At 44.1% G+C, this 24,664-nt stretch overlaps 2 protein-coding genes across 4 annotated transcripts in view; both read right to left on the reverse strand.

Annotated features, from left to right (window-relative positions):
• MTHFS (methenyltetrahydrofolate synthetase) overlaps positions 1-24,664 on the reverse strand; it is a 77,084-nt gene that overhangs the window by 30,912 nt on the left and 21,508 nt on the right. The window contains exon 1 of one of the 2 annotated variants that reach the window (XM_030577828.1): positions 1,158-1,356. The exons of the other annotated variant lie outside the window; for it this stretch is intronic. Within the exon in view, the coding sequence (XP_030433688.1) occupies positions 1,158-1,319 (162 nt within the window). The 5' untranslated portion in view covers positions 1,320-1,356. Of the gene's footprint in view, positions 1-1,157; positions 1,357-24,664 lie in introns of those variants that run through there. 2 annotated transcript variants of the gene reach the window in all.
• BCL2A1 (BCL2 related protein A1) lies at positions 12,768-15,705 on the reverse strand. Of its 2 annotated transcripts, none has more exons than XM_030577836.1 (2): positions 15,227-15,705; positions 12,768-13,556 (listed from the first exon to the last, which is right to left on the reverse strand). In XM_030577836.1, the coding sequence occupies exons 1-2, from the start codon at positions 15,644-15,646 to the stop codon at positions 13,515-13,517; spliced, it is 462 nt and encodes a 153-aa protein (XP_030433696.1). In that variant the 5' UTR covers positions 15,647-15,705; the 3' UTR covers positions 12,768-13,514. The 2 variants fall into 2 exon arrangements, with proteins under 2 accessions (XP_030433696.1, XP_030433694.1); XM_030577834.1 differs by having other exon boundaries at positions 12,768-13,651; positions 15,227-15,693.

Here is a 24,664-nt window from a genome sequence, read left to right on the forward strand (position 1 = left end):
ACTTGTGTGTTTGCAGAATCAGGCCTTAGTCAGTTTACCTGTTCTGCTGCAAACTAGACAGTGGCCCAGTATCTTCCCTTTAGGCGAACCCAACTTTATCACTTCCGGGTCGAATGTTCAAAACCTTTCAGCATTGCCATAATTCTGCCCCCACTGATACCAATGGGAGTTTTACTACTGAGTCCAATAGGACCAGAAGCTGAACACGTGCACAAGTGTTTGCATGATCAGGGCCTCACAACTCAGCCCAAATTCATTTATGTTATGAACCTTCTGAGCCTACCTGTAGCTTCTCATTAGTTTCAAATTATGCATTTAGCAGCATCAGTTTAGTTGGTGCTGTTCAAGACACAAACAGCAGTCAGTCCAAAGAGCTCTCAGTAGAAGACAGGCTATGGGCTTGTCCACACGGGAATAAAAGGTTTATATTTATAATATACTAGTTGACAGGTTTTTAAACTCTAAGGGAGACAGCGCAAGTTGTATTTTAACATGTGTTAATTAGATGAGGTGAACTCTATGCTCCGCTATCCTAGCTACACTAGTGTTTAAAAACGTGCTAGAAAACGTGCTAGCTTAGCTACCTGTTTTTTACTTTTTTTTTTTTCCCCCCCCAAGAAATACTTCATTATCCTAGTGTGGCCAGGCCCCTAGTTAACTGGCTGCACTGGAAAATCCAGAGGATCTGATTTAAAGGCTATACATGATTTTAATATTATGAACTGGCAGGCATGGAGGAAGAAATCTATATTTTGGGTGGGATCTGAACGGGGGTCTGGCGCACACACCCCGAGATCAGTCCACCTGCGGGGCATAGGCCTGGAGGCAGGAATGGAGGGCAGAGGCAGGGAGAGTTCTGCAGCAGATTCAGGCACTTTGAGCTCATCTGCACCCGGGGCGGGGGGAAGCACCCCCAAATCAAGGCTGGCCCAGAGCCCCAACTGAAGGGCGGGGCGGGCCTGGCCCTGGAGGACTGGCGGGGCCCGCTCGGGGAGGAGCAGTGGGTCGGGCGTGGGGCTGGTATTCGGGGCGCGCTGGAGCCCGCGGGACTCCACGCGGGAGGGCTCCGGCCTCCAAGGCGAGCGGGGAAAGGGCGGAGTAAGCCCAGCTACCGGGCAGCCAGGCAGGGTCCTAGCCCCGGGCCGCCGGACACCCACCTTGCGGCTCAGCAGGCGGGACTGGCGCTGCTTCTCCGCCTCGCTCAGCGCCCTCAGCCGCCGCTTCATCTCCGCTCGCAGCGCTTGTTTGGCGGCTCGCAGCGCCGCTGCCATCTCGCTGGACTCGCCCGCCAGGCCGCGTCCCTCCCCTCGGCTCTCCATGCGCAGAATGAGCCCCCGGGTCTTCGCTGCTCTGCGCGCCGCCTCCCTCCCCCGCACGCAGCGCCCCCTCCCCCGAGGCCTGCTTCTCGCGGGCCCTGAGCGCTAGAGATCTCAGAGCGATCCCCAGCGCCGCGGCCCAGGTCCCCGCTGCCCGATTGGTTCTAGTTCCCCGTGCCCAGGGGGCTCCACAGCGCCGAGCGCCCCACTACCCGGGGGGATCCACAGCGCCCAGATCCCTGCTGCCCGATTGGTTCTAGTTCCCCGTGCCCAGGGGGCTCCACAGCACCGAGCCCCCCGCTGCCCGATTGGTTCTGGTTCCCTGTGCCCAGGGGGCTCCACAGCGCCGAGCCCCCCGCTGCCCGATTGGTTTCTGGTTCCCTGTGCCTGGGGGATCCCCAGGCGCCCAGGTCCCCGCTGCCCGATTGGTTTCTGGTTCCTCGTGCCCAGGGGGCTCTACAGCTCCGAGCACCCCACTACACGGGGGGATCCACAGCGCCCAGATCCCTGCTGCCCGATTGGTTCTAGTTCCCCATGCCCAGGGGGCTCCACAGCACCGAGCCCCCTGCTGCCCAATTGGTTTCTGGTTCCCTGTGCCTGGGGGATCCCCAGGCGCCCAGGTCCCCGCTGCCCGATTGGTTTCTGGTTCCCTGTGCCCAGGGGGATCCACAGCATCCGCATGCCGCCACTGCCCAGGGGGATCCACAGGCACCCGGGTCCCCACTGCCCAATTAGTCTCTGGTTCCCCATGCCCAGGGAGATCCCCAGCGTCCGCGGACCCCACTGCCCGATTGGTTTCTGGTTCCTCATGCCCAGGGGGATCCCCAGCGTCCGCAGACCCCCACTGCCCAAGGGAATCCCCAGCACCCAGGCCTCCGCTGCCCAGGGGGATTCCAGTAGGTTCCCTGTGCCAGGGTGATCCCCAGTGCCCACACTCCTGCTGCCCAAGGTGTTTCTGACTCCAGGTGCCTGGCACCCAGGTTCCTGCTGCCCACAGTGCTCTTAGGCTGCTCACATGCTGAGGGTTAAGCCCCTGGAAGTGTTTGCAGGACACTTGGGTCCAATGTGGTTTTGTAATGTAAACACTTCCTAGCTGTTTTTAATGTGTATTACCGCCTTTAAAACATGGAAGCTCTTGCATAGGACTCTTCTGCAACAAAAATGATTAAAGGTCTAGAAAACATAACCTATGAGAGAAAATTGAAAAAAAATGAGTTTGTTTAGTCTGGGGAAGAGAAGACAGGGAAGGGTGATAAAAACAGTTTTAAAGTACTTGAAAGGTTATTACAAATAAGAAAGAGAAAAATTGTTCTCTTTAACCTCTGAGGATAGGACAAGAAGCAATGGGCTGAAATTGCAGCAAGGCCAGTTGAGGTTGGACGTTAGGAAAAAACTTCCTAACTGTCAGGGTGGTTAAGAACTGTAATAAATTGCCTCAGAAGGCTGTGGAATCTCCATCACTGGAGATTTTTAAGAGCAAATTAGACAAACACCTGTGAGGGATAGTCTAGATCAGAGGTGGACTAACTGGCCCACGGGCCACATCTGGCCCGCGTGACCATCCTGCCGAGACCTTGAGCTCCCAGCTGGGGAGGCTAGCCCCCTGCCCCTCCCCTGCTGTCCCCCCACACCCTCAGCTCGCCTGGGCAGCGGGTAGCATAGCTGTGAGAAACACTGGCCTGCCCCGGTGCTCTAGACTGCGCGGTGGCATGGTTGGCTCCGGCCAGGTAGTGCAGCTGCCAGTCCTAGTGCTCTGAGTGGCATGGTAAGGGGGCAGGGAACAGGTGGGTTGGATAAGGGGCAGGGGGTCTCGGGGGTGCAGGCAGGGGACAGGAAACAGGGGAGGTTGACTAGGTGTCGGAGTTCCAGAGGGCCTGTCACGATGCGGGAGTGTGGATAGGGGTTGGGGGAGTCAGGGGACAGGGAGCAGGGGAGGTTGGATAGGAGGTTGGGTCCCAGGGGAGTGATTGGCCCGCACCACTTCCAGCAGCTCCCACTGGCCTGGAGCAGCAAACCGCGGCCACTAGGAGCCACAATCGGCCAAACCTTCGGACGCGGCAGGTGAACAAACCGGACCTGCCCATTAGGGGCTTTCTCTACACAAGCTGCATCCCAAGTTTGGGAAACACTGCTCTACACCAACATGCTACACAAAGATGGACTACAAGCCATCGGGAATAGCATCCCTGATACCATCACGGCAAACCTGGTGGCTGAACTTTGTGATTTTGTCCTCCCCCACAACTATTTCAGATTTGGGGACAATTTATACCTTCAAGTCAGCAGGACTGCTATGGGTACCCGCATGGCCCCTCAGTATGCCAACATTTTTATGGTTGACTGAGAACAACGCTTCCTCAGCTCTCGTCCTCTTTCACCCATACTCTACTTGCGCTACATTGATGACATCTTCATCATCTGGACCCATGGGAAGGAGGCCCTTGAGGAATTTCACCAAGATTTCAACAATTTCCACCCTACCATCAACTTCAGCCTGGACCAGTCCACAGAAGAGGTCCACTTCCTAGACACTACAGTGCTAATAAGAGATGGTCACACAAACATCACTCAGTACTGGAAACCTACTGACCACTATACTTACCTACATGCCTCCAGCTTCCATCCAGACCACATCACATGATCCATTGTCTACAGCCAATCTCTAAGATACAACCGCATTTGCTTCGATCCCTTCAGATGGAAACAAACACCTACAGAATCTCTATCAAGCATTATTTAAAACTGCAGACCACCTGGTGAAGTGAAGAAACAGATTGACAGAGACAGAAGGGTACCGCAAAGTCACCTACTACAAGACAGGCCCAACAAAGAAAATAACAGAACGCCACTAGCCGTCACCTACAGTCCCCAACTAAAACCTCTCTAGCGCATCATCAAGGATCTACAACCTATCCTGAAGGATGAACCTTCACTCTCACAGACCTTGGGAGACAGGCCAGTCCTCACCTACAGACAGCCCCCCAACCTGAAGCAAATACTCACCAGCAACTACACACTGCACAACAAAAACACCAACCCAGGAACCAAACCCTGCTACAAACCTCGGTGCCAACTCTGTCCACATATCTATTCAAGGGACACCATCATAGGACCTAACCGCATCAGCCGAGGCTTTTTCACCTGCACACCTACCAATGTGATATATGCCATCATGTGCCAGCAATGCTCCTCTGCGATGTACATTGGCCATACTGGACAGTCTCTATGCAAAAGAATAAACGGATGCAAATCTGACATCAGGAATCATAACATTCAAAAATCAGCAGGAGAACACTTTGGTCTCTCTGGTCACTCAATAACAGATCTAAATGTGGCAATTCTTCAAAAACAAAAACTTCAAAACCAGACTCTAACGTGAAGCTGCAGAACTGGAATTAATTTGCAAACTGGATACCATCAGATTAGGCCTGAATAAAGACTGGGAGTGGTTGGGTCATTACAAAACTCAAATTTAATTTCCTCAATACTAATTTCTCCCTACTGTTACTCACACCTTCTTGTCAACTGTCTGAAATAGGCCACTCTCTTACCACTTCAAAAGTTATTTTTCCTTCCTTGGTATCCTGCTGTGAATTGATTTATCCCGTTAGATTGACCCTCACACTTGGTAAAGTAACCCCCATCCTTTCATGTATTTATACCTGCTCCTGTATTTTTCACTTCATGCATCTGATGAAGTGGGTTCTAGCCCACAAAAGCTTATGCCCAGATAAATTAGTTAGTCTCTAAAGTGCCACAAGGACTCCTCATTTTTGCTGATACAGACTAACATGACTACCACTCATTAAACATAAATGTGCATTTAGGGTTATGCAAATTACTGTCTATCAAGATTCAACAAGGCTTTGCTGACTCTTGTGGAAACAGCCACATTGACATTTAGATACTTAAAATCAAGGAAAATTAGACTCCACACTTGAACTTTAGGCCAAATTCTGCTCGCTGTGTATATCTACTGCCATCAACTCAAGTTTTACTTTAAAAAATGTGTGCAAAAAAAAGTAGGTTTGGGGATTTTTTAGTCTAAAAAATGTATCTATTTTCCTCCCAAAATAACTGAAAACCTGGTGACTAGAGATTCCTCAAATAAGAAACAGAAAACCACCAATTACTAATAATAAAAAGACAATTGCTCGACTCATTGAAACATGAGTAAATCTGAGATGCAAATTCACCAGATTCACTCTAAGACGTGTGCTGCCAGGCAGACTTTCATCACCAACTCTCATTCTGACCCGCGATAGTCTCATAAGAACTGCCATACTGGGTCTGACCAAAGGTCCATCTAGCCCAGTCCTGTCTTCCGACAGTGGTCAATGCCAGGTGCCCAAAGGGAATGAACAGAACAGGTAATCATCAAGTGATCCACTCTCTGTCGCCCATTCCCAGCTTCTGTCTCCCCTCCCTTTCCCCCTCCCTCCTCAGCCTTTTCTGTGGCAGGCTGCAAGAGGGGCCTCAGTGGAAGTCATGACCTGCTCTCCTTCCTGTTGGGTCTCCATTTTAGTTGTCAAGGGAACAGATAAAGGAAGGCCATTAATGCTCTTTTGGGCAAAAAGAGTCTGAAGGGAAGGGACAGACTGCCCAAGAGAGAACTGCTGCAGGAAATCTCCCCATCCCCAGAGGGAAGACAGGTTTGGGGTGGACTGAGAAACTGGAGAGCCATTCAGGAGCAGCCTGGCCCCAGTGAGAGAAGCAGCTGCTGGGGGGTGGGAGGAGTAGAGAGCTGCTGAACATTTGAACAATCCCCCTCTGGCCCCAGTGACAGAAGTTGTGGCAGCAGTAGGCGAGAGGAAGAGGAAGTTCTGGCAGTAATAGGAACGATTCTGGGTGAGCTCTGAACAACCGAGAGCAGTTTACAGTGGATGCTGAGGTGCACTGTCTTACCATTTGTTTTGCTGTAGAAGTTTGAATTCCCAGGCGCTATCTTTGCAATAGTGCATTCTGCACAGGGCCAAATCCTGAAATCCTTACTCAGTCCTGGGAGATTTGCCTGAGTAAGGGCCTCCAGCTATGGTCCCTAATGTCAAGAGGAGCAACACAATATGGTTTACACATGCAGCGCATGCAGAGTTGCAAACAGATACAGCACTGATTGCAGGGGCTTTGCTCAGGTCAGCTCTGTGCTTTTATCAAGCACTTAGTATGCTCATTATTCAACTCCCCCACCCTACCCCACCTCTGTAGACACAACTCACATCACCATATCTGTCTGCCAGCCACTAGGGCTGAACTGTGTTTTCTGAGACCTCCATTAAGGTGTTCCTGAGCAGTTAGCAGGTGTCACTATTGAACAGCAAAATGTCAACCCTCCTGAACCCCCCTCCCCCCTAATTTCCAGGAGCTAATCGATTGCAGAAGAAATGGCAGAAGCTGATACTGATACTCTCCTAAAGGGATGAAAGGTTTCTCTTCTTTCTGACTCATCTCAGCACACACAAAAATAAAATAAAATAAAATAAATAAACAAATATTACTTACCATCAGATGGGAAAGTAGTGCGGACATTACTTTTGTACAATATCTGCTATTGTATGTGAGGTTATTTAGGGGAAATGGGCTTATTTTGCAAGGATTGACTTTTGAAGAGCACAAAAAATGTCACAGAATTGCCCCAGTCCTCGGAAAGCCTTCAGTTCTTCCTAGCATTTTGCATACAATTAGCTAACTCCTCAGCAGATCTGTGAACAGATACAGAATATGGAATTGTTTGACCTGAAGTAACTTGGGGGTACGGCATACCACTGTTTGAATGATACAGACATTTAAAGGGATTTGCTCAAATGATAGTGTCAGCCTTGTTTTCTCCTTTATATGCGGAAACCACAACTACATACATGCTAGGGTGAAAGTCTTCACTCCAATCTCCACTGTGTATCTCTGATGCTGTTCTGCACTGCATGGGAATATTGAACTAAAGAAGAATCGTTGTTTGCCATCAGTAATTATATGGCTTTTAGCCCATTTGCAGATAAGGCAACAGAGGATTATATATTTCACAGAAACTTGAATCACCTGACATTCTATTCTGTAACGTGTAGTGTTTTGAAAACTGTGTTACAATCATAGGCTGCCCTTTACATAATGGGGTTTTTCCCCTGACCTTGCTTGCAGGTTAGGATCTGGGCCTAGCAGCATTCAGTCTGAAGATACCTCAGAGTAAGGTATGGTGAGTTGTGCCTCTCTTTTAGGGAGTAACCTGCTTTGTCTCTTTTGTGTGTGTGTGTTATTCTTCTGAATTCTAAGAAATAAAGTTGTGTTACGTTGCAACCTTTCAGCAAGAGTACTTTATGTTTTTATCTAACTTCTCTGAGTGTATGTCATGAACATAACATAGAGGACAGTGGTGACAAGTACACACAAGCACTGGCACAAGACCACCCAATTTACACTTGGGGCAGCCCCACACATAGAACAAGGGAACCTGCATTATAGTTTCTCTGCAGAATCCTTATAAGTCTTGTGCCTGACTAGCTCAATGAGTCTGCCTAGATGTGAGAGGAGAAAAATGGAAAATGTCCTCCACTGTTGTGTAATGCCTCCAGGCAGGTCTGCTTATGCCCCATTTAACAGTTCAGTGAGTGGCTGGAATTTGAGACTTGTCCAAGTTTTTGCAGCTGGCTGACCCTAGAAACAGGCCTACAGACAGGATGCTCTATAAGTCCTATTACTTCACTGTACCAGAGATTCTTCTGTAGCTGAAATGGTAGAGACCAGTGTTTCAAGTAGTAAGGTCATACGTTCTGTTCTCTATTGTGCTATTTAGTTCATAGATGGAGCTAGACCAGAGGTGGGCAAACTACAGCCCGCAGGCCACATCCGGCCCACGGGACCTTGAGTTCCTGGCTGGGGAGGCTAGCCCCTGGCCCCTCCCCTGCTGTCCCCCCTCCCCCGCAGCCTCAGCTTGCCATGCCGTCAGCGCTCTGGGTGGCGGGGCTGCGAGAGCTGCCAACCTGCTCTGGTGCTCTAGACTGCGCGACAGCGTGGCTGGCTCTGGCCGGGCAGCACAGCTGCCAGTCCTGGTGCTCTGAGTGGCATGGTAAGGCGGTGGGGAGCGGATGGGTTGGATAAGGGGCAGAGGGTCCTGAGGGGCAGTTGGGACAGGGAGAAGGGGGCAGTTGGATAGGCATGAGAGTCCTGGGGGTCCTGTCAGGGGGTGGGGATGTGGATAGGGGTTGGGGCAGTGAGGGGACAGGGACCAGGGGCGGCTGGATAGGGAGTAGGGTCCCAGGGGGTCGGTTATGGGTAGGGGGTCCCAGGAGTGGGCAGTCAGGGGACAAGAAGCAGGAAGGGTTGGATGGGGCGGGAGGGGGGAGGGGCCAGGCTGATTAGGGAGGCACAGCCTTCCCTACCTGGCCCTCCATACAGTTTTGGAACCCCAATGTGGCCCTCAGGCCAAAAAGTTTGCCCACCCCGATCTAGATAATACTTAGTCTGCTATGAGTGCAGGGGACTGGACTAGATCAGTGGTTCTCAAACTTGGGCCGCCGCTTGTTCAGGGAAAGTCCTGGCGGGCTGGGCCAGTTTGTTTACCTGCCGCATCCGCAGGTTTGGCTGATCGTGGCTCCCAATGGCCACGGTTCGCCACTCCAAGACAATGGGGGCTGCAGAAAGCGGCATGGGCTGAGGGACGTGCTGGCTGCCCTTCCTGCAGCCCCCATTTGCCTGGAGCGGCAAACCGCAGCCAGTGGCAGCCACGATCGGCCAAATCTGTGGATGCGGCAGGTAAACAAACTGGCCCGGCCCGCCAGGGACTTTCCCTGAACAAGTGGCAGCCCAAGTTTGAGAACCACTGTACCAGATGACCTCTCGAGGTCCAGTCCTATGATTCTGTGATTCTGGCCACCCATGAGACCCCAACCCACCCATTCTGACTGCAAATCCTTGTAAGCTTGAAATCAGCCTTGGCAGCTCTTCTGGTTTTATCACCACTGGTGCAGAGGTTGATGTTCTAAAACCTGTAGCTTTTGGAGTCGAGTGCTGACTAACAGTCTCTGCTTTCAGAAACTTCTAATCCTCATGGTTCCAAAGAACAGTTTGAAAATGTGAACCAAGTGCACCCTAAAGAATCAGAAGCCAGTCAACTAATTAAAATCTTGTGATTTGCAAGCCAATCTCATGATTTGACTTCTGATTTTAGAATGCCTGGAGATTCACTACTGTGAGAGTTTTTTTAATGATTCAGACTTTAGCATCTACTACTAAAATCAACCAATTGAAAATGACTGTCAAAAATACTTTGGAAGATGTCATGGGCCTATGTTGCTTCTGTCTGATGTATGAAGAGACCTGAAAGATACTTTTTAATGTACTGGGGGGCTTGCTACTCTGTTAGAAATACTGCTCCAGATTCACTGGCCTGCCTCAGCTGTGCTCAGCACAGGACCAGAGGCAGGTGGCAAAGATGGTTTAATGTTACCCCCCAACCATAATTTAGAGCAGTCTGAAGTTGACTGTTGTGTTTGTAGAAAGGCGTCCCATCCAACACTTGGTTGCAAATCATTTTTGCCTAGTGTAAACAGAACATCATAAAGAAATCACCCCATCATGATTTTGCTATCCAAAGGGGGAGTAGAACTTAATATAATTTAACAGCCACTGACCAAGTGATTCCAGTTCTCATACTGACTAAATGACAACTGGGGGAGAGTAGGAGACAGTGTCTAGAACGCTAGGGGAATTTTGTGAGTTACAGGAATGGATGATGGCTTTTTTTGTCAGTGTGGTTCTTCCCTTTCAGTATGTCTCAGCAGTTTCTGTGGCCTGCACTGTCTTGCATCACGCCTGTCAAGAACATGTATTAACTCATGCAACAGTCTCCCAAGGAAAGGGGCATAAGCGTCATCACTTGGGGCATTTAAAATATCTGACCAAACACTAGTAAATACAATAATGATCAATGCTCCATTGGTAAGAAAATGGGATTAGGTGATCTGGTAGGTCTCAATACCATCATGTGCTGCAGTGACATTCTTATACTACCTGACCACTATACTGATGTATTCATCTTCTGTGCTGTTCCACTGCCGTTTGACTGCCCTTTCCTCCAGCAACAGAGCATTGTCTGCTGCTCCAGTATTTTGTCTGACAGTGATGTCTTCAATGGTTGTGGTATAGATGCACTGCAGATGTGGTGGTGCCTAACGTGATGTCAGTAACCAAACAATGTCAGTAGTGTTCTACACAATTGAGGCAGTAGCATTAAAATATACAAGTATACTTAGATATCACATAGAAATCAAGTGTAACTGAATCCCTTCACTGACTTTCTTCTCTGTTGTATCAAATGTTAGCTACTTGTGTTCACTTTCAAAGCCCTTCAGGACCTATCTCCACCCTACCTATCATCTTTCATTCACTATCAAAAGAGTGATTTCTGCCTCCAGTTGGCTCATAAGGCCCGCCTCTATTGACCACTTGTTAAATTTTCAAACAAGCATCTTTGTGCTTTCTCCTATGCTTCCCCTCAGCCTTGGAAAAAATTCCCTGTAAACATCTGCAAAACAAACTCATTATCCTCATTCAAAACCCTCCTTAAAAACTCTTGCCGGGAGGCCTACAAAAACTTGACAATGGTAAGGCTGTTGGGGTGCTGAAACTACTGCTTCTCATGCTGATCAGTATTGTCTCATTGTTTTCCTGAACTCCCCATCTGTCTGTATCCAGCTGCTGTCTATTGTCTTGTACGACTGTAAGATCCTTGGGTCAGGGTCTGTCATTTCTAGCACACTGGAGTCCCGTTCCAGGCCTAAGGTTCCTGGAAACTATGATAATGCAAAGAATGAATAATAAAATAATAAAAAGAGGTACCAGATATACTAGCTGTTCTTTTTCATAAATCCAGAGCAGCTATAGATTTTGTTATTGGTGAAGATAGTCCATAGTCCCAATGGATCATTTAGCTGATAATCCCAGCTTCCCTTATTTAAACCCATGTTTTAGAGATGAAAGACAAGTGCTAAAACCATTACATAGTCTATCTGTAATTCTATGTCTATATAAAAGGCCAAGTCTGGTTTTGTATATTTAATATACAAGTTATACAAGTTAAGTTATTAGACAAAAAATGAACTTGTATTTTTCCATTGGGACAAAATATACCTAAAGATTGTCAATGAATGTGTCATTTAGTTGACAGAGAAAGTTCACAAGGAGCGCTAACTACAAATCTTTAAACACTTAATTTACAACCACTTTGTTCACAATTAGCAGTATCGTCATTTTTGATTCCCTGCTGCTGATCTACAATCCCTAGGAATTACTGAAGTTCTTTGCCTGTACAATAGTAATAATAATGACAACTAAGATAAACATTGAGAATTATGTCTGAAGGTGAACTGAATGACCAGGGTCCGTGACTTAGTGACCAGGATTCCTGTAGGAAGAGACAATGTACTGCAGAAACTCCATGAGGTTCATCACATAAAGCTGGATTTGCACATCCCAGGGATGGCAAGGATCCACATGGAAGGCATGCCATGTTATCTAGAGCCCGGGCTATCTTTGAAGGTGGCTTTCCACCTCTTTGTGCTCTAAAGAGTCCTCCTTAACATTCTCGAGGAGCTGTACTGTCAATAACCATTCCCTTGCAGCTTTGCAGTATCCCATCTTCCAGTGAGAAGAGAAACTGTAGAGGGAGCTAATACTGCTTGTAACTTTTTCTAAACACTTGAGCATTTTCTATCAAAAAGCCACCACGTCACATAGAGAACATGCCCTCCAAGAGCAACTGCTTGCCTTCCTGCTATGGCACATCCAACACTACAGAACCATGCTTATATAGAGCGCTCTCAGAGAAGAGGTGGCATGGCAAGGAACAACTGTTCCCCACCCATATGTACTTGGTGTTTCCTACCCTGGTTCACTCCCTCCGTTCCTGTAAGGGAGACCAGCAAGTCCCAACTCTTATTAGCTATCCAGGCGAATCCTAGGATCCTAGTAGTTAAAGAAAAGGTCTTTTAGTTAGCATAAGTTGAAATCTTTAACAATCACTATATGAAGTCAGAGAGCAAGTGTAAGACTTGAGTCAGTACAAATGTGTCCACCTTTGACAAGGAAAGCCAAGAAATCCATTAGAAGGTGTTCCTGTGACTTTTCAGAGGCTCCTACTTCATTCACTAAATGTATCCCCTAAATATGTAGTACTGTACTGCCATCCAAATCTGATCCATATATATTATTTAATCAAGTTCTAACAGGCTGCTCATACACAAGCTGCCAGATAATGCACCAAAAATACTGCAGACTAACTTGTAAACAAGCCTTTTTATTGACTTCAGTGGGCTTTGGATCAGGCCTATACTGCCTAGATTTGCACCTATGCCCACTCTTACTTTACGAGGTGATCTAACAGCTGAATAGAAAAAAAATGTTTTTTCAGAGATGAAACTTGGTAAAAATAAACTTTCAGCCTAAGTATATGTTTATATTTTAATATATTTTTCCAAAAACCCATTGGTCACATTTTAATTATAGAAGATGCAAATAATTTATTGATTTCAAATAAACTTTTTTCACGTGGCCATTTAAAAGCATCTCTTTAAACAAATAAATCAAGTGGTCATTGCAGGTGGAAAGAACACCATGCATATGAAGAACCTTTTTAAAAACAGAAATTATTACACAGATGCCATTGTACTGATTAGTAAATACATACACACATTTTAAATTGCTGGTCCCAAGTGATCATTTGATCCATCTCATGAATTTGCATGTACTTTCATGAGTGAGTGTTTTACCCCCTTTATTTAAGAAGTCTACTGCTGATAAAGTAAACAACAAAATGCAATAAAGTAAGAAATTTAATTCACAAAATTTTTAAAATTCAGAATTAAAACTGATACTGCTCCTAACCCATAGGATTATATGTAGGTGAAACAATGCATGTCTTTGAAGGTGCATCAGAGAAGATAGACACTGAACTGCTCTCTGTCTCTCCTAGAGGTGTTCTCTCCAGGTCAGGGCTGAGGCATATTGGGAGTCAGTTCTGTACCTTTTCGATAGCAGGAGGACTCCAGTCTTTACTGTTGTCAAATAAGCCAGCACCTAAACATTTACTAGTATATATATAAATTAAAATATAATGTAAGCAAGAAAACATGTCCTTAATTCTAGAAGGCTTTTTCATTTTCCTCTTGCTTGAAGAAAGCCACTGTAATGTGTCTTGTGGCAACATCCAGTTTACGTGCGGAAGGCTGATCTCCGTCTGGTCAATAGTACTGACTGAAGAAGGAAAAAGCATCCATGATTTTTGCTTTAATATTGAATAAGGACAGCCATGATCGTTTTTCCTCAAACATAGTTAGGAAGCCATTTTCCTATGGAGAAGAATATGTACAGTCTGGTTATAGCTTTAAAATAATGAGCTTGTGAAAAATGCACCATTGTTTCATGATCGCAGGAGGCTTCCAGTTCAATAGAGCTGTTGAACCTTTATTCCCATAGACGCAGGTTTACAGACAACTACCTCAGAAAAAGATGAACTGGGCTTTAAAAACAATAGCTGAAGCTATTTGCAAATCATGCAAAGCCTGTTTCATCTCCAGGTCATAACATGGCCAAATGTGCTCCCTCCCTGCCTACTCCCTTCTGGAGAAGGTTCGTTATTTAGGTTGGATTTAAACTTTGTGGTTCGGGCTCATTTCTGCAAGTAACATAACTGTCCGTGCTTCAGTTTTAATATGCTTATAAATATTCCCCCTTTAAACTTTCTCTTTCTGGTGTTATGAGGTACTTCTTGAAAATTCCAGATATAGTGAGAAAAAAATGTCAGGAATAGATGGTGATCTTAAACAGGTTTGACTGAAAGAGGCAGGCAAAGAAGCTTGTATAAACATGATGTATGAAGCACTTTTAACTCACTACAACTGTTACCCAACAGAAATAGAGCAAGAGCAAGCTAGAGAAAAGTGTGGGAAAGGATAAAGACAGTAGTAAATGGGGACAGCTGAGAAAAGAGAAAATAAGCCTGATTCTGAGCTCATCTACAATGGTATAAATCAAGAGTAATTGCACTGGGAGAAGAATTGGGCCCAAAGAGGCGATATGAAGAGAAAGTGACATTTGCATATATATACACATGCACAAAATACCAGGGGATCTCAGGCTCTGATGGCATTTACCATCAACTTCCCCAAAACTCCTACAGAAAATCAGGTTTGCGTGATGAAACCCTGCAAAGCAGAAGAGCGGAGTTTCCTACAACTTTCCTCTGCATCAGCACAGGAACTTTCATTAAATGGTCATATATATGAAGCTGGAAAAAGAAACCTATTGTTTGTCAAATACTTTACTTGTATTTGTAAAATAACCATGGGGAAGTCCTAGGAATCTCTCAGCCAATTTCTACTCACACAAGTAGTCTCAGTGCATGAATAAGGCAAGAAGGATTTAACTCCAATTATATTTAATTATCAGACTATACAACTAAATTGACAGAGGATGAAAACCAGGCTGTATGGAGCTCAGTGGCAGAACTCCCATTGACTTCAATATGGACAGGATTTCACCTATAAAGATTTGCCTTTCCATTGACTTCAGAAGGCTTTGGATTAGGTTGGTCATAGCATTATTACTGTGTCCTTTCACTTTAATTTCAATTTGGAAAGTGTACTATAAAAATGATTCAGGGCTGACTTTATACTGTCACAAGCACCTTAAAAAGGTCTTGTATTTTCCTCTAATTTAGGTCTGAAGCAAGATATTTGCTTTAAGTCTTAAGGAAGAATTCAAGTTATAAAAGTTTTAAATAAAGCAAATGATAAAGCCCTGGCTAAGTTGTCAATTCTTTTTGACAGTAGTTAAAAGAACATTTTAAAAAAATTTATTAATGAAAATTCTTCTGATCTAGATAGCAGTGAAAAATGGTTATAAAATACAGCACTGAAACTTACCCAACCTCCATTTGCCTCTATCCACTCAGCCTTGGTGTTTATAATGTACTCTGTGATGAAATAAGAAATCTGCTTTTTATTTTCTCCTGTAAGCTGAACTCTGTGTTCTTGAAGCTTCTTAGAAAGAATTCCTCCAAACATAAATATTGTCAAAATCCGTCCCCAGTTAGTGTTTCCATCAGCAAATTCTTTATCCATGACTTGAGTGAAAATTCTTCTGGCAGCATCTACAGAGGTAATATCAAATGTGTCCAAACATGGTTTCAGACTCTCTTCATTTTCCTTTTGCAGAAAGGATGCAGCGTGTCTTAAGACATGAGCAACTCTGCTTGGGGCTGGTCCAAGCTGTGGTTCCTGAAGAACGTATTTCAGATAATCTTGGACTAAATAGTAAACATAGCAGTACTCAGAGCTTTCCATTTAGAAGCAGGCTCAGAGCAAAGCACAGCCTTTGACCAGTGTGAAACTAAGAGTGTGAAAGTAAGAGCTGAACTAAATAACTACAAGCTAGGCACTTGCATCACAGAAGTTCCTGTAAATCTTCCTTAAATGAATGTGTGGGTTGTGGCTATGAGTTCAGAAATGAAAGAAAAATTCTGACTGAGGTCAAAGAGTACAAAAAAAACACCCCTTTATTCTGAATGATGTATCATGCAGGAAGTGAGGCCTTACAAGAATACATTAGTAGGGGCCACATCCTCACCTGGTGTAAATTGGTGTAGCTTCAACGGGCCTGTGCTGATTTACACCCATTGAGGATCTGCCTCATTTTGCTTTTTAAAAGAAAAGTGCACACTATTGGAACATGCAACTCTTGAGAAATATTCTGCCACTGGCAGTGGCCAATGCTTCACTCTGGACTGCTTGGACATGGTGACTAAATCTTCCCTATTAGTGATAAGAGGGAACCCCAATCTGGTATATCTTTCCTCTTGCCTATGGAAGAAGGAGGTGTCAGCTCTATAAGATTATACCTCTGCCCTTATTCTCACAAAGCCTTCATGTGAGTGAAGATCAGGCTCTGACAATTGAAATGAAGTGACTGTGACAAAGTTCTTCCCCTACACAACTCCTCCTTCTCTCAGAGAATCCAGGTATAAGAGAATATTCATCCAGTCAGCATTAAGTGATATGGCCTACTGTACTGTGAACACACACACACACACACACAAATTACAGGGGTTTTTACTGGGCAGCAGCTGAGAACAAGATATCGGTGCTTCTAGTGTCAACAGGGTGCTTGGGAGGCAGGAGAAAAGAGGAGGGTCTCTGAATGGTAGGGGCCAACAACCATGCTTTCCTCTACCTCTGACTTGTCCAAAAAGACATCCTTCAAAAGGAAAATAGAAAGGAGCGTAAACTCTGGCAAATCCAATATAAAATCCTGTATATGGCAGGCCAAGAAAGAATCTGAAGAGCAACTAGCTAAGGACACAAAAACTAACAGCAACAAAATGTTAAGTATATCAGAAGTAGAAAGCCTGCCAAATAGTCGAGGGGATCACTGAACAATCAAGCTGCCAAAGGAGCACTCAAGCAAGAGAAGGCCATTACGGGGAAGCTAAGTGAATTCTTTGAATCAGTCTTCACTGCAGAGGATGTGGGGCAGATCCTCACACCTGAAAGATTTGTTTTAGATGACAAATCTGAGGAACTCTCCCAGATTGAGATGTGAGTAGAGGAAGTTGTGAAACAACTGATAAATTTGTTCCAAAGGAACTCATGAAATTGCAGAACTATTAACTATAGTATGTATTCTGTCATTTAAATCAGTTTCTGTACCAAATGATTGTAGGGTAGCTAATGTAACGTCTATTTTTAAAATGGCTCCAGAGGAGTTCCTGGCAATTACAGCAGGCCAGTAACCATGTGGCAAGGGTGATTAGGTTCATGTAGTGAACCTGAACGTTCAGACAGCCTTTGACAAGGTCCCTCACCAAAAGCTCTTAACCAGAGTAAGCTGTCATGGGGTAAAAGGGAAGGGCCTCTCATGGATCAGTAACTGGTTAAAAGTTAGGAAACAAAGGGTAGGAATAAATGGTCAGTTTTCACAATTGAGAGAGATAAATATCAGGGTCCCTCAAGGGTCTGTAGAGGGACCTGTGCAGTTCAGTATATTCATAAGTGGTCTGGAAAAGGGGGTGGCAAAATTTGCAGACAATAAAAAATTACTCAAAATAGTTAAGTCCAAAGCTGACTGCAGAGAGTCACAAAGGGATCTCACTAAACAGGGTGACTGGCAATAAACTGGCAGATGAAATTCAATGTTGATAAATGCAAAGTAATGCATTTGGAAAACATAATCCCAACTATACATACAAAATGATGGGGTCTAAATTAATTGTTACCGCTCAAGAAAGAGATCTTGGAGCAGAGGTGACCCATGGGCTTTTGAGGGGCCTAAGTGACTTCCCCTTCTAAATTAATGAAAATTATTAATACTTCAGAACCAACCTGTCTGAGAGCATAAATGATTAATTTATGTTATTGTCAAGCAAAAGACGGTTTGGTTTGCTCAGTGGTGTGCTGCCACCTGCCCGCAGCAAGCATTTCTGCATGCACAGAAATGTTCCAGCAGTATAGGAAATAATGTCACAGCAGTTATCTGTTCAGGGTTTCTGTGTCTTGCGTCTGTTTGTATGCACAGTGAGGAACAGAAACACAATGGTATTTGTGCTCACCCACTGCCTCTCAGTATAAATGATTAGGTGATTTTTTTATTCTTATTTTATTTTTATTTTTTGCATCTCTCAGCATATTCAGTCAGTCTAGAAACCTTAAACACTTCAGTTCCAAAGTTTTGGAATGCTCATCTCCTTAAATTTCTCTTCTCCTAATCTTTACGTGACAGAGAAATAGAAGAGGAAATAGCTGCAGTAGGACAGCAGTTCTTAAGACAATTGAACCAGTTCACCAGACTGTGGGCAGGGGCCAGAATCTGTGCTGCACCTCTCAGGAGATGAAGCACAGATAGCACAGCCCGAGGGGTGAGGCTAGGGTGAGACCAAGCTACTCTTGCCCCTCACATATTCTGGGATAATGTGCAGGGCAATGTGGATCCCAGCATAGAAGGGCTCCTCGAACTTGTAACAGCTTCTGCACAGCTGCCATTGGGCTTTAGTGGAGCCCACCATTGCTAGGAGCTGAGCACTCTAGCCATTCCCCCTCCTGTCCCTGAAACAATCCATCTGCTCTCAGCATGCCCATACACCAGAGACTAAGGATGGGCAGTATAAGGCTACATATGCTGCTCCTGTTCAGCCCCTGCACAGAAAGAATTCTTGTGCGGGTCCCCTTTGCACTCTGTCCCCTTTGCAACCTCTCTCCACCACTAGAATGGCATAAAGAGGCCAGGGCACGGGGGTGGTGCTGGCTGTACTGCTCATTGCCTGCCACCTCCCACTAACCAGTATATAGCCTAATCCACAATGCAACTCATCTTTTTCCAAACCCAGCCTCATAATCATGAGGTGAGGCAAGGCAACATTCATCATTAAGATGGGGAGACGGAGCTTGGTGTGGTTGGTAACCAGGGGACACTGTTCCGGAATGTTCCTCTATGTATGGCTTTGTCCTGAGCCGTCCCTCACCTCCTTTCCAGATTTTTACTCAGCACTGAGCCAGTTTGAATGATCCCTATATCTTACCAATGGTGAAACAAGCAATATACACATCTCTTCAAGCTCCCCTTGCAGGGGAGCATGACTGAAGCCCTGTTAGAGCCCTACAAATCCTCCACAAAGATTTCATGCGTCACTGGTAAAACCCTCAGGCTCCAGCCAAATTCATTTTGGTATTCTAAATACCCATCTCACCATGGTACTATGTGGCAAAGGAACAGGCTTGCAGGAATCAATGTCATTATAAGACGTCTCATGTTGCAGCAAAGAGCAAAAGCAAATTTTTCAAACACCTCAAAGTTTTAAGATTCTTAAATCTTTAGTTCGGGTTTGGCCTATTATAAAAACAAGGGAAATTTGGACACCTGCAAAGTTCACTTGCAAGTGGATCAGTAGCATTGGTTCAGGTCTACATCTAACAATATTGCCAGCAGGGGAGAGAGAGAGTGTTATTGCAGTCTGAAATGCATTAGAGCTGGGCTGCATGCATGAGCATGAAGGTACTTTACATGGTGACTTGTCAATAGATAACTCCTGCCGCATGTAAGCCCTATTTCAGCAAACTACTTAAGCACATGCTTACCTTTAAGCATTGGGTGAGATTTTTCAGCGTCACAAATGGGAAGTAGGTGCACAATTCCCAAGAATTTTAAATGGGATTTGAGTGCCTAACTTCCTGAAGTTTCTTTAAGAGTCCCAGCCACTGACCTCAGTGGGACTATTCGCATATTTAAAGTAAGGCATATGCTTGAGTATCTTGCTGAACTGGGCGTAAGATACTATTTCTATTTTTATAGAACAGGTTTAAATAGCCAATGCTAAAAACATAACTGAGTTTGAAATTTAATTGTACTTAATACTAAAAGTTTGTATATAAGTTGTAACAGCTTGTGATGGGGGATCAGCTCACCAGACCACATCCCGTAGTGGTTCAAGTCCAGGGTTGGCAGTAGGGGAACCAAGGCCCTCATGCTCCACTGGGTTCCAACCCAGGGTCCTGGGGCAGGCAGTTCATGTGTGCAACCTGCGTAAGGGTACCACCCAGCCTACTTCCCCAGTCACTTCTTACTGCATCCCTGCCTCTCCAGAGTCATGGTGAAGGCCTGGCTATTGGCCCACAACATATTCCACCAGAAAGAGGGTCAGGAGGTTCCTTCCCAACTCACAAGCAGATGTTCAACTCTCTTCTGCAAAGGGCTGCAGTTCTGAGTTGAGGTCTGCTTTGGGGCAGCATGAGGCTCCTGCTGTATTCCAGCAGAAGCTACTAGGAAAGTCTTCTCCTTTCTACTGACCACCCAGACTGAGCTGTGCTGCACCCTTTTAAGCCCCGGCATGGCTGGACAGAGCCTCTTATGACCAGAGTTGCTCCTTGTTCCCCAGAGTGGGGTTTGTACACACCATCACACAGCTAGTGATTCAGAAATCAAATATCTTCCTTTAGAAGATAGAAAATATATTCTTTTAACAAATCCAGCCTTCATCACTCTTCTATAATATCCTTTCTGTTCACAACACTATAAAGAGGGCTGTATCAATACCAGTACTTCCATTATAAATCAGTATTGATAGAGGTTCGTAGCTCATCCTTCAAGTGTGCTTGTAAGAAAAACTTTATAATCAGGGTTTCAGTCCAGGAGCACATTTGTTTTAAATTGTCTTGAACTATTCTGAGTTATTAAAGAGCAGAAACATTCAAATGTACTATTGAGAGATACTTCTTACTCTTTAAACCATCCAAATCTGTTTTAAATTTAAATTATGTTTAAAGAGATAAATCTCGAATGTGGTTTTACTAATTTTGATATGTTGAAAATAAAGCATGTAGCGTATTAAACTACAGTCATGAACCCTAACTCAGAAAGTTTTCAAGAATTTTATTGCCTTCCTATATGTATCTTTGCATGAAAATATCAAGATGCTAATCTCTAATGTTTACATGCTCTTTTCAAAAACCTGTAATCTACCCAATAGATCAGAAACAGGTGAAACTACTTTGCACTTTCAATTTCTGTAACCCCTTTCTTCCTAGAGTCTCAAAGCATTTGAGGTGAAATTCATTCCACCCATATATAGTCTGAGAATTGAGACTCTATATAAGCAGGATGAAATCCACAGAATAACTCGTGATGTGGTTTAGGTTTTGGGCAGAAAAAATACATGCGGGGTAGTCTGCCCCCTGAGCAGCCACACCAGTTTGCCTTTGTGCTCCTTGCATGTTGCAGAAATGATCTCTCCATCAGCCTCACATAAACGACTTCAGAAGGATGCTTTGGGGATGGGTCAGTGAACCCAATAGCTTATGCAACCATTAGGGATAGATTATTTTCAACATATAGAGATTATGCGTAAATTGCTGCAAATAATAGCAAGAAATTGGCTATATATATATTTGTATCCTTGTGTTTATTGTGATTTTCTGCTCTTCCAAAGAGCATGCTGTGATGGCACTCCTCTTTACCCAGGAGATGGTGAATACAAATAGCTAACTAATCTATCTGTCTAGGTATTTATACTACACTCATCACTGTGTTATTGAGCACATAGAAATACTCTCGACTTCATAAAAGTAAAAGATATCCTATAAAACAAGAGTGAAGCAAAACTGATGCTTGATGCTTTGCTTACCAGTTACACAAACTAATGGGCATTCTTTAACTACAGCAAATGGAAATTTGCTTCAGAGCAAAAATCAAATGTCCTAACAGACTCTCTTTTTGTATCACTTAGCTTCAACGTGCATTCTGTTTTTATCTATATTTGCCCATCACTTCATTTTCATATTTAGGTCCCTATTCAGTTAGAAACTTAAGCACAAACCTAACTTTAAGCATTACAATAATGAGACTTAAGCATATGTTTGCATTTAAGCTGAATTTGGGCCCCAGTGAACTTTTGTCCTTTAGAAAGGCTAGTTCTTTAGGAGTTTTCTAGTCTTTTCAACATAACCCCATTGCTGCCTGTTACTGACTCCTACTATTACGTATTATTGTACAATGGCAGCACCTAGAGGCCTCAGTCAGGGCCCCATTGTACTTGGCAATGGACACTTCACAATTTTATATCTAAAAGGTGGTGCCTGCCCTGAACCATTTACAAGCCAAGGACATGAGCTTATAATTCATTGCATGTGGACAGGCTGCTAAGCCCACAAAGAGCCCCATTGCCTTCAATGAATTGCAGGAGTAGGACCTTAGTGTTCACTCATCATGCAGCAATTGTGATTCACATTTAATTATGAGTCAGTTTTTAAGTTGTTTTGATAAAATATCAGCACCAAGTAAATTCAGTAGCAACAAAGGAATGGGTGATAATTTTGTAGTCCCACATTAATCCACACAATACCTATAAATCTTTTGCAAACCTGCTTTGCACTGATTTTGGGCTGGAATCTTTGTAGATAATGGAGGGGTAACACCAGATATTTTCAACAGGTGGAGATTATGCATAAAGTGCTGCAAATTATAGCAAGAAATTAGCTGTTTTTCCAATGATTCCCCAGACTGTGCCTTTTATTGATTTCATTAGGAGTTTTACAGTAGATTTAGAGCCATGCAAGCTTCACAAACTCAAATCCAGATTAAGGCTGGAGTGGACTTTTGCACCTGTGCAGAACCCTTGATATCAAAGAAGCTCTGCACTGACTGACCCCGTGTGCCTGAGTGGTACCACATTGTCTTCAGTAGCTCCAGCTGCGAGGGGACAGGAGTCCACTTGCATGGAGCTAAGTGGAGCCTAAAGTGATAGATACGTTAGAGAAAGGGACCTTAATTCAAGCTCTTTTGTGTTTTCCCATATACTCCTGATTTTGCACTAGGACATCACATCATGGCACAATATTATACTCAGCAGCCATGATGAATAACATGTTCAGTGTTATCTGGTTTATTACAGCACAATCTGAAAGAACATGAATTATTGAACCAAACAGGCTTTTTTGTTATCTGTGTTGGACAGCTGTTAATCATCCAGTGAGAAAATACAGGTCTGATGTGCAACCACTCAAGTAACTTAAACAATAGCATCATCCTTGTTTCTTCTTTAGATTTAATTTTCCTTTGGAGATTTTACAATGAATGATAAATCTGCTTTGAAATGGAGATCTCTGATCCAAAAAACCCCCTTTATTAGTTGGCTTTACATTTATCCTCTACATATTCTTGAGCAAGTAAATAAGCAGTGAAGTTCGGAGAGAAGTTCCTTTCTCTAGTTGTCTAAAGAGGATGGAAAGTCTGGTCTCAATTCTATACAATTGAGTGGGTAGGCTGAAGGTACTGGAAGAGGCTTGTGGTCTGAACAAAAGCTGGGCAGCCAGGAAACCTTGAGTTCTCATATCACACAATTGACTCAGAACATCGGGATTCATTCAATTGTCAGATTTCCTGTATGACTTTGAGCAAATCATTTGATCTCTCTCTGCCTCAGTTCCCCCATTTGCAAAATGAGAATACTAATATTTATTTTCTTCCACCTTTGGCTGAAGTCAGTGAGGCTCCATGCGGAGCTGGAGTGTGCCCACATGCCGTCAGTTACAGAGTTGGGGCCTTGAAACTTCAGATCTTCCAGGCAGAGACTGTTCCTTACTCTGTCTGTCAATCCAGAACCTGACACTGTGGGGCCCCAACCTCACTGAGGCCTCTAGGTGCTACTATAAGTATATAGAATAGACATTTCGCTGAAAATTAAAGTGATATTCTTGGCATCTTTTCATATGTATATATTAAATCTCAATTCTCACCTCTGATACTGCATAGAGTGCAGGTTGCTTTGCCACAGTGATGATGCAGAATTCCTCAAGGTTTCTTAGAGCAGTGGTTTTCAGCCAGGGGTATGCGTACTCCCAGGGGTATGCAGGGTACCTCAACTCATCTAGATATTTGCCTAGTTTTACAACAGGCTACATAAATAGCATTAGCAAAGTCAGGACAAACTAAAATTTCATACAGTAACTTGTTTATACTGCTTTATATACTATACACTGAATTATAAGTACAATATTTATATTCCAATTGATTTATTTTATAATTATATGGTAAAAATGAGAAAAAGCCATTTTTCAGTAATAGTGTATTGTGATACTTTTATATTTTTATGTCTGATTTTGTAAGCAACTAGCTTTTAAGTTAAGTGAAACTTGGTTTATGCAAGACAAATCAAACTTCTGAAAGGGGTACAGAAGTCTGGAAAGGTTGAGAGCCACTGTCTTAGAACTTATGTTTTGGTTAAGACACCAAAGAAGACTGAACATTTAGGGGCACTCTGTAAGACAAACTTAACAAGCCCATCTTTTAAAATCACACTTCTTCCCTACTAAGGTTTACCAGCTGTAAAATTATTCCGTTAAACTGTGTTACAGCACTTCAAGGTGATTCATTCTCTTACATATTGAACTTTGCTCCAAGATGCTTATTCCTATATAACAGCTACAAATATTCTTCTTCTGTTTAACCACTTATGGTTAAGATAGTTTTGTACAATCTGGAAATCTTTGTGGACCAATTTGTCCAGTGTAGCAACATCTGTTTTCGGTGCTACTTGGTAATCATGCCTTTTGCACAATAATGGTTCGTATTCAGTCAAGGTCAATTTATTTACTGGACAGCTCAATGCTGTTGTTACCAAATTAACTTTTTGGATAGCCTCCCAAATTCAGTGAGAAAGTGAGGTTTAATAAATGACAGAAGTCTTGACCAAAAAAGTGCACTGACCTAGGTACAAAGAGGACAGGTGACTAGATGATCATAATGGTCCCTTCTGACCTTAAAGTCTTTGAAAGCCCAAAGTTCAGTATACTGAACTTTAAAAAAAGAGGTGACTTTGA

This window comes from Gopherus evgoodei, chromosome 10 (assembly GCF_007399415.2).
Source record: "Gopherus evgoodei ecotype Sinaloan lineage chromosome 10, rGopEvg1_v1.p, whole genome shotgun sequence".
NCBI lineage: Eukaryota > Metazoa > Chordata > Testudines > Testudinidae > Gopherus > Gopherus evgoodei.

What these genes read in the sequence shown, in the direction of transcription:
- BCL2A1 (XM_030577834.1), bottom strand. Translation starts at nt 15,646, where the DNA reads ATGGAAAGCTCTGAGTACTGCTATGTTTACTATTTAGTCCAAGATTAT. An exon ending in TAGAGGCAAATGGAGGTTGG is followed by an intron (nt 13,652 to 15,226) that starts GTAAGTTTCAGT and finishes TCTTCTCCATAG; the next exon opens with GAAAATGGCTTCCTAACTAT.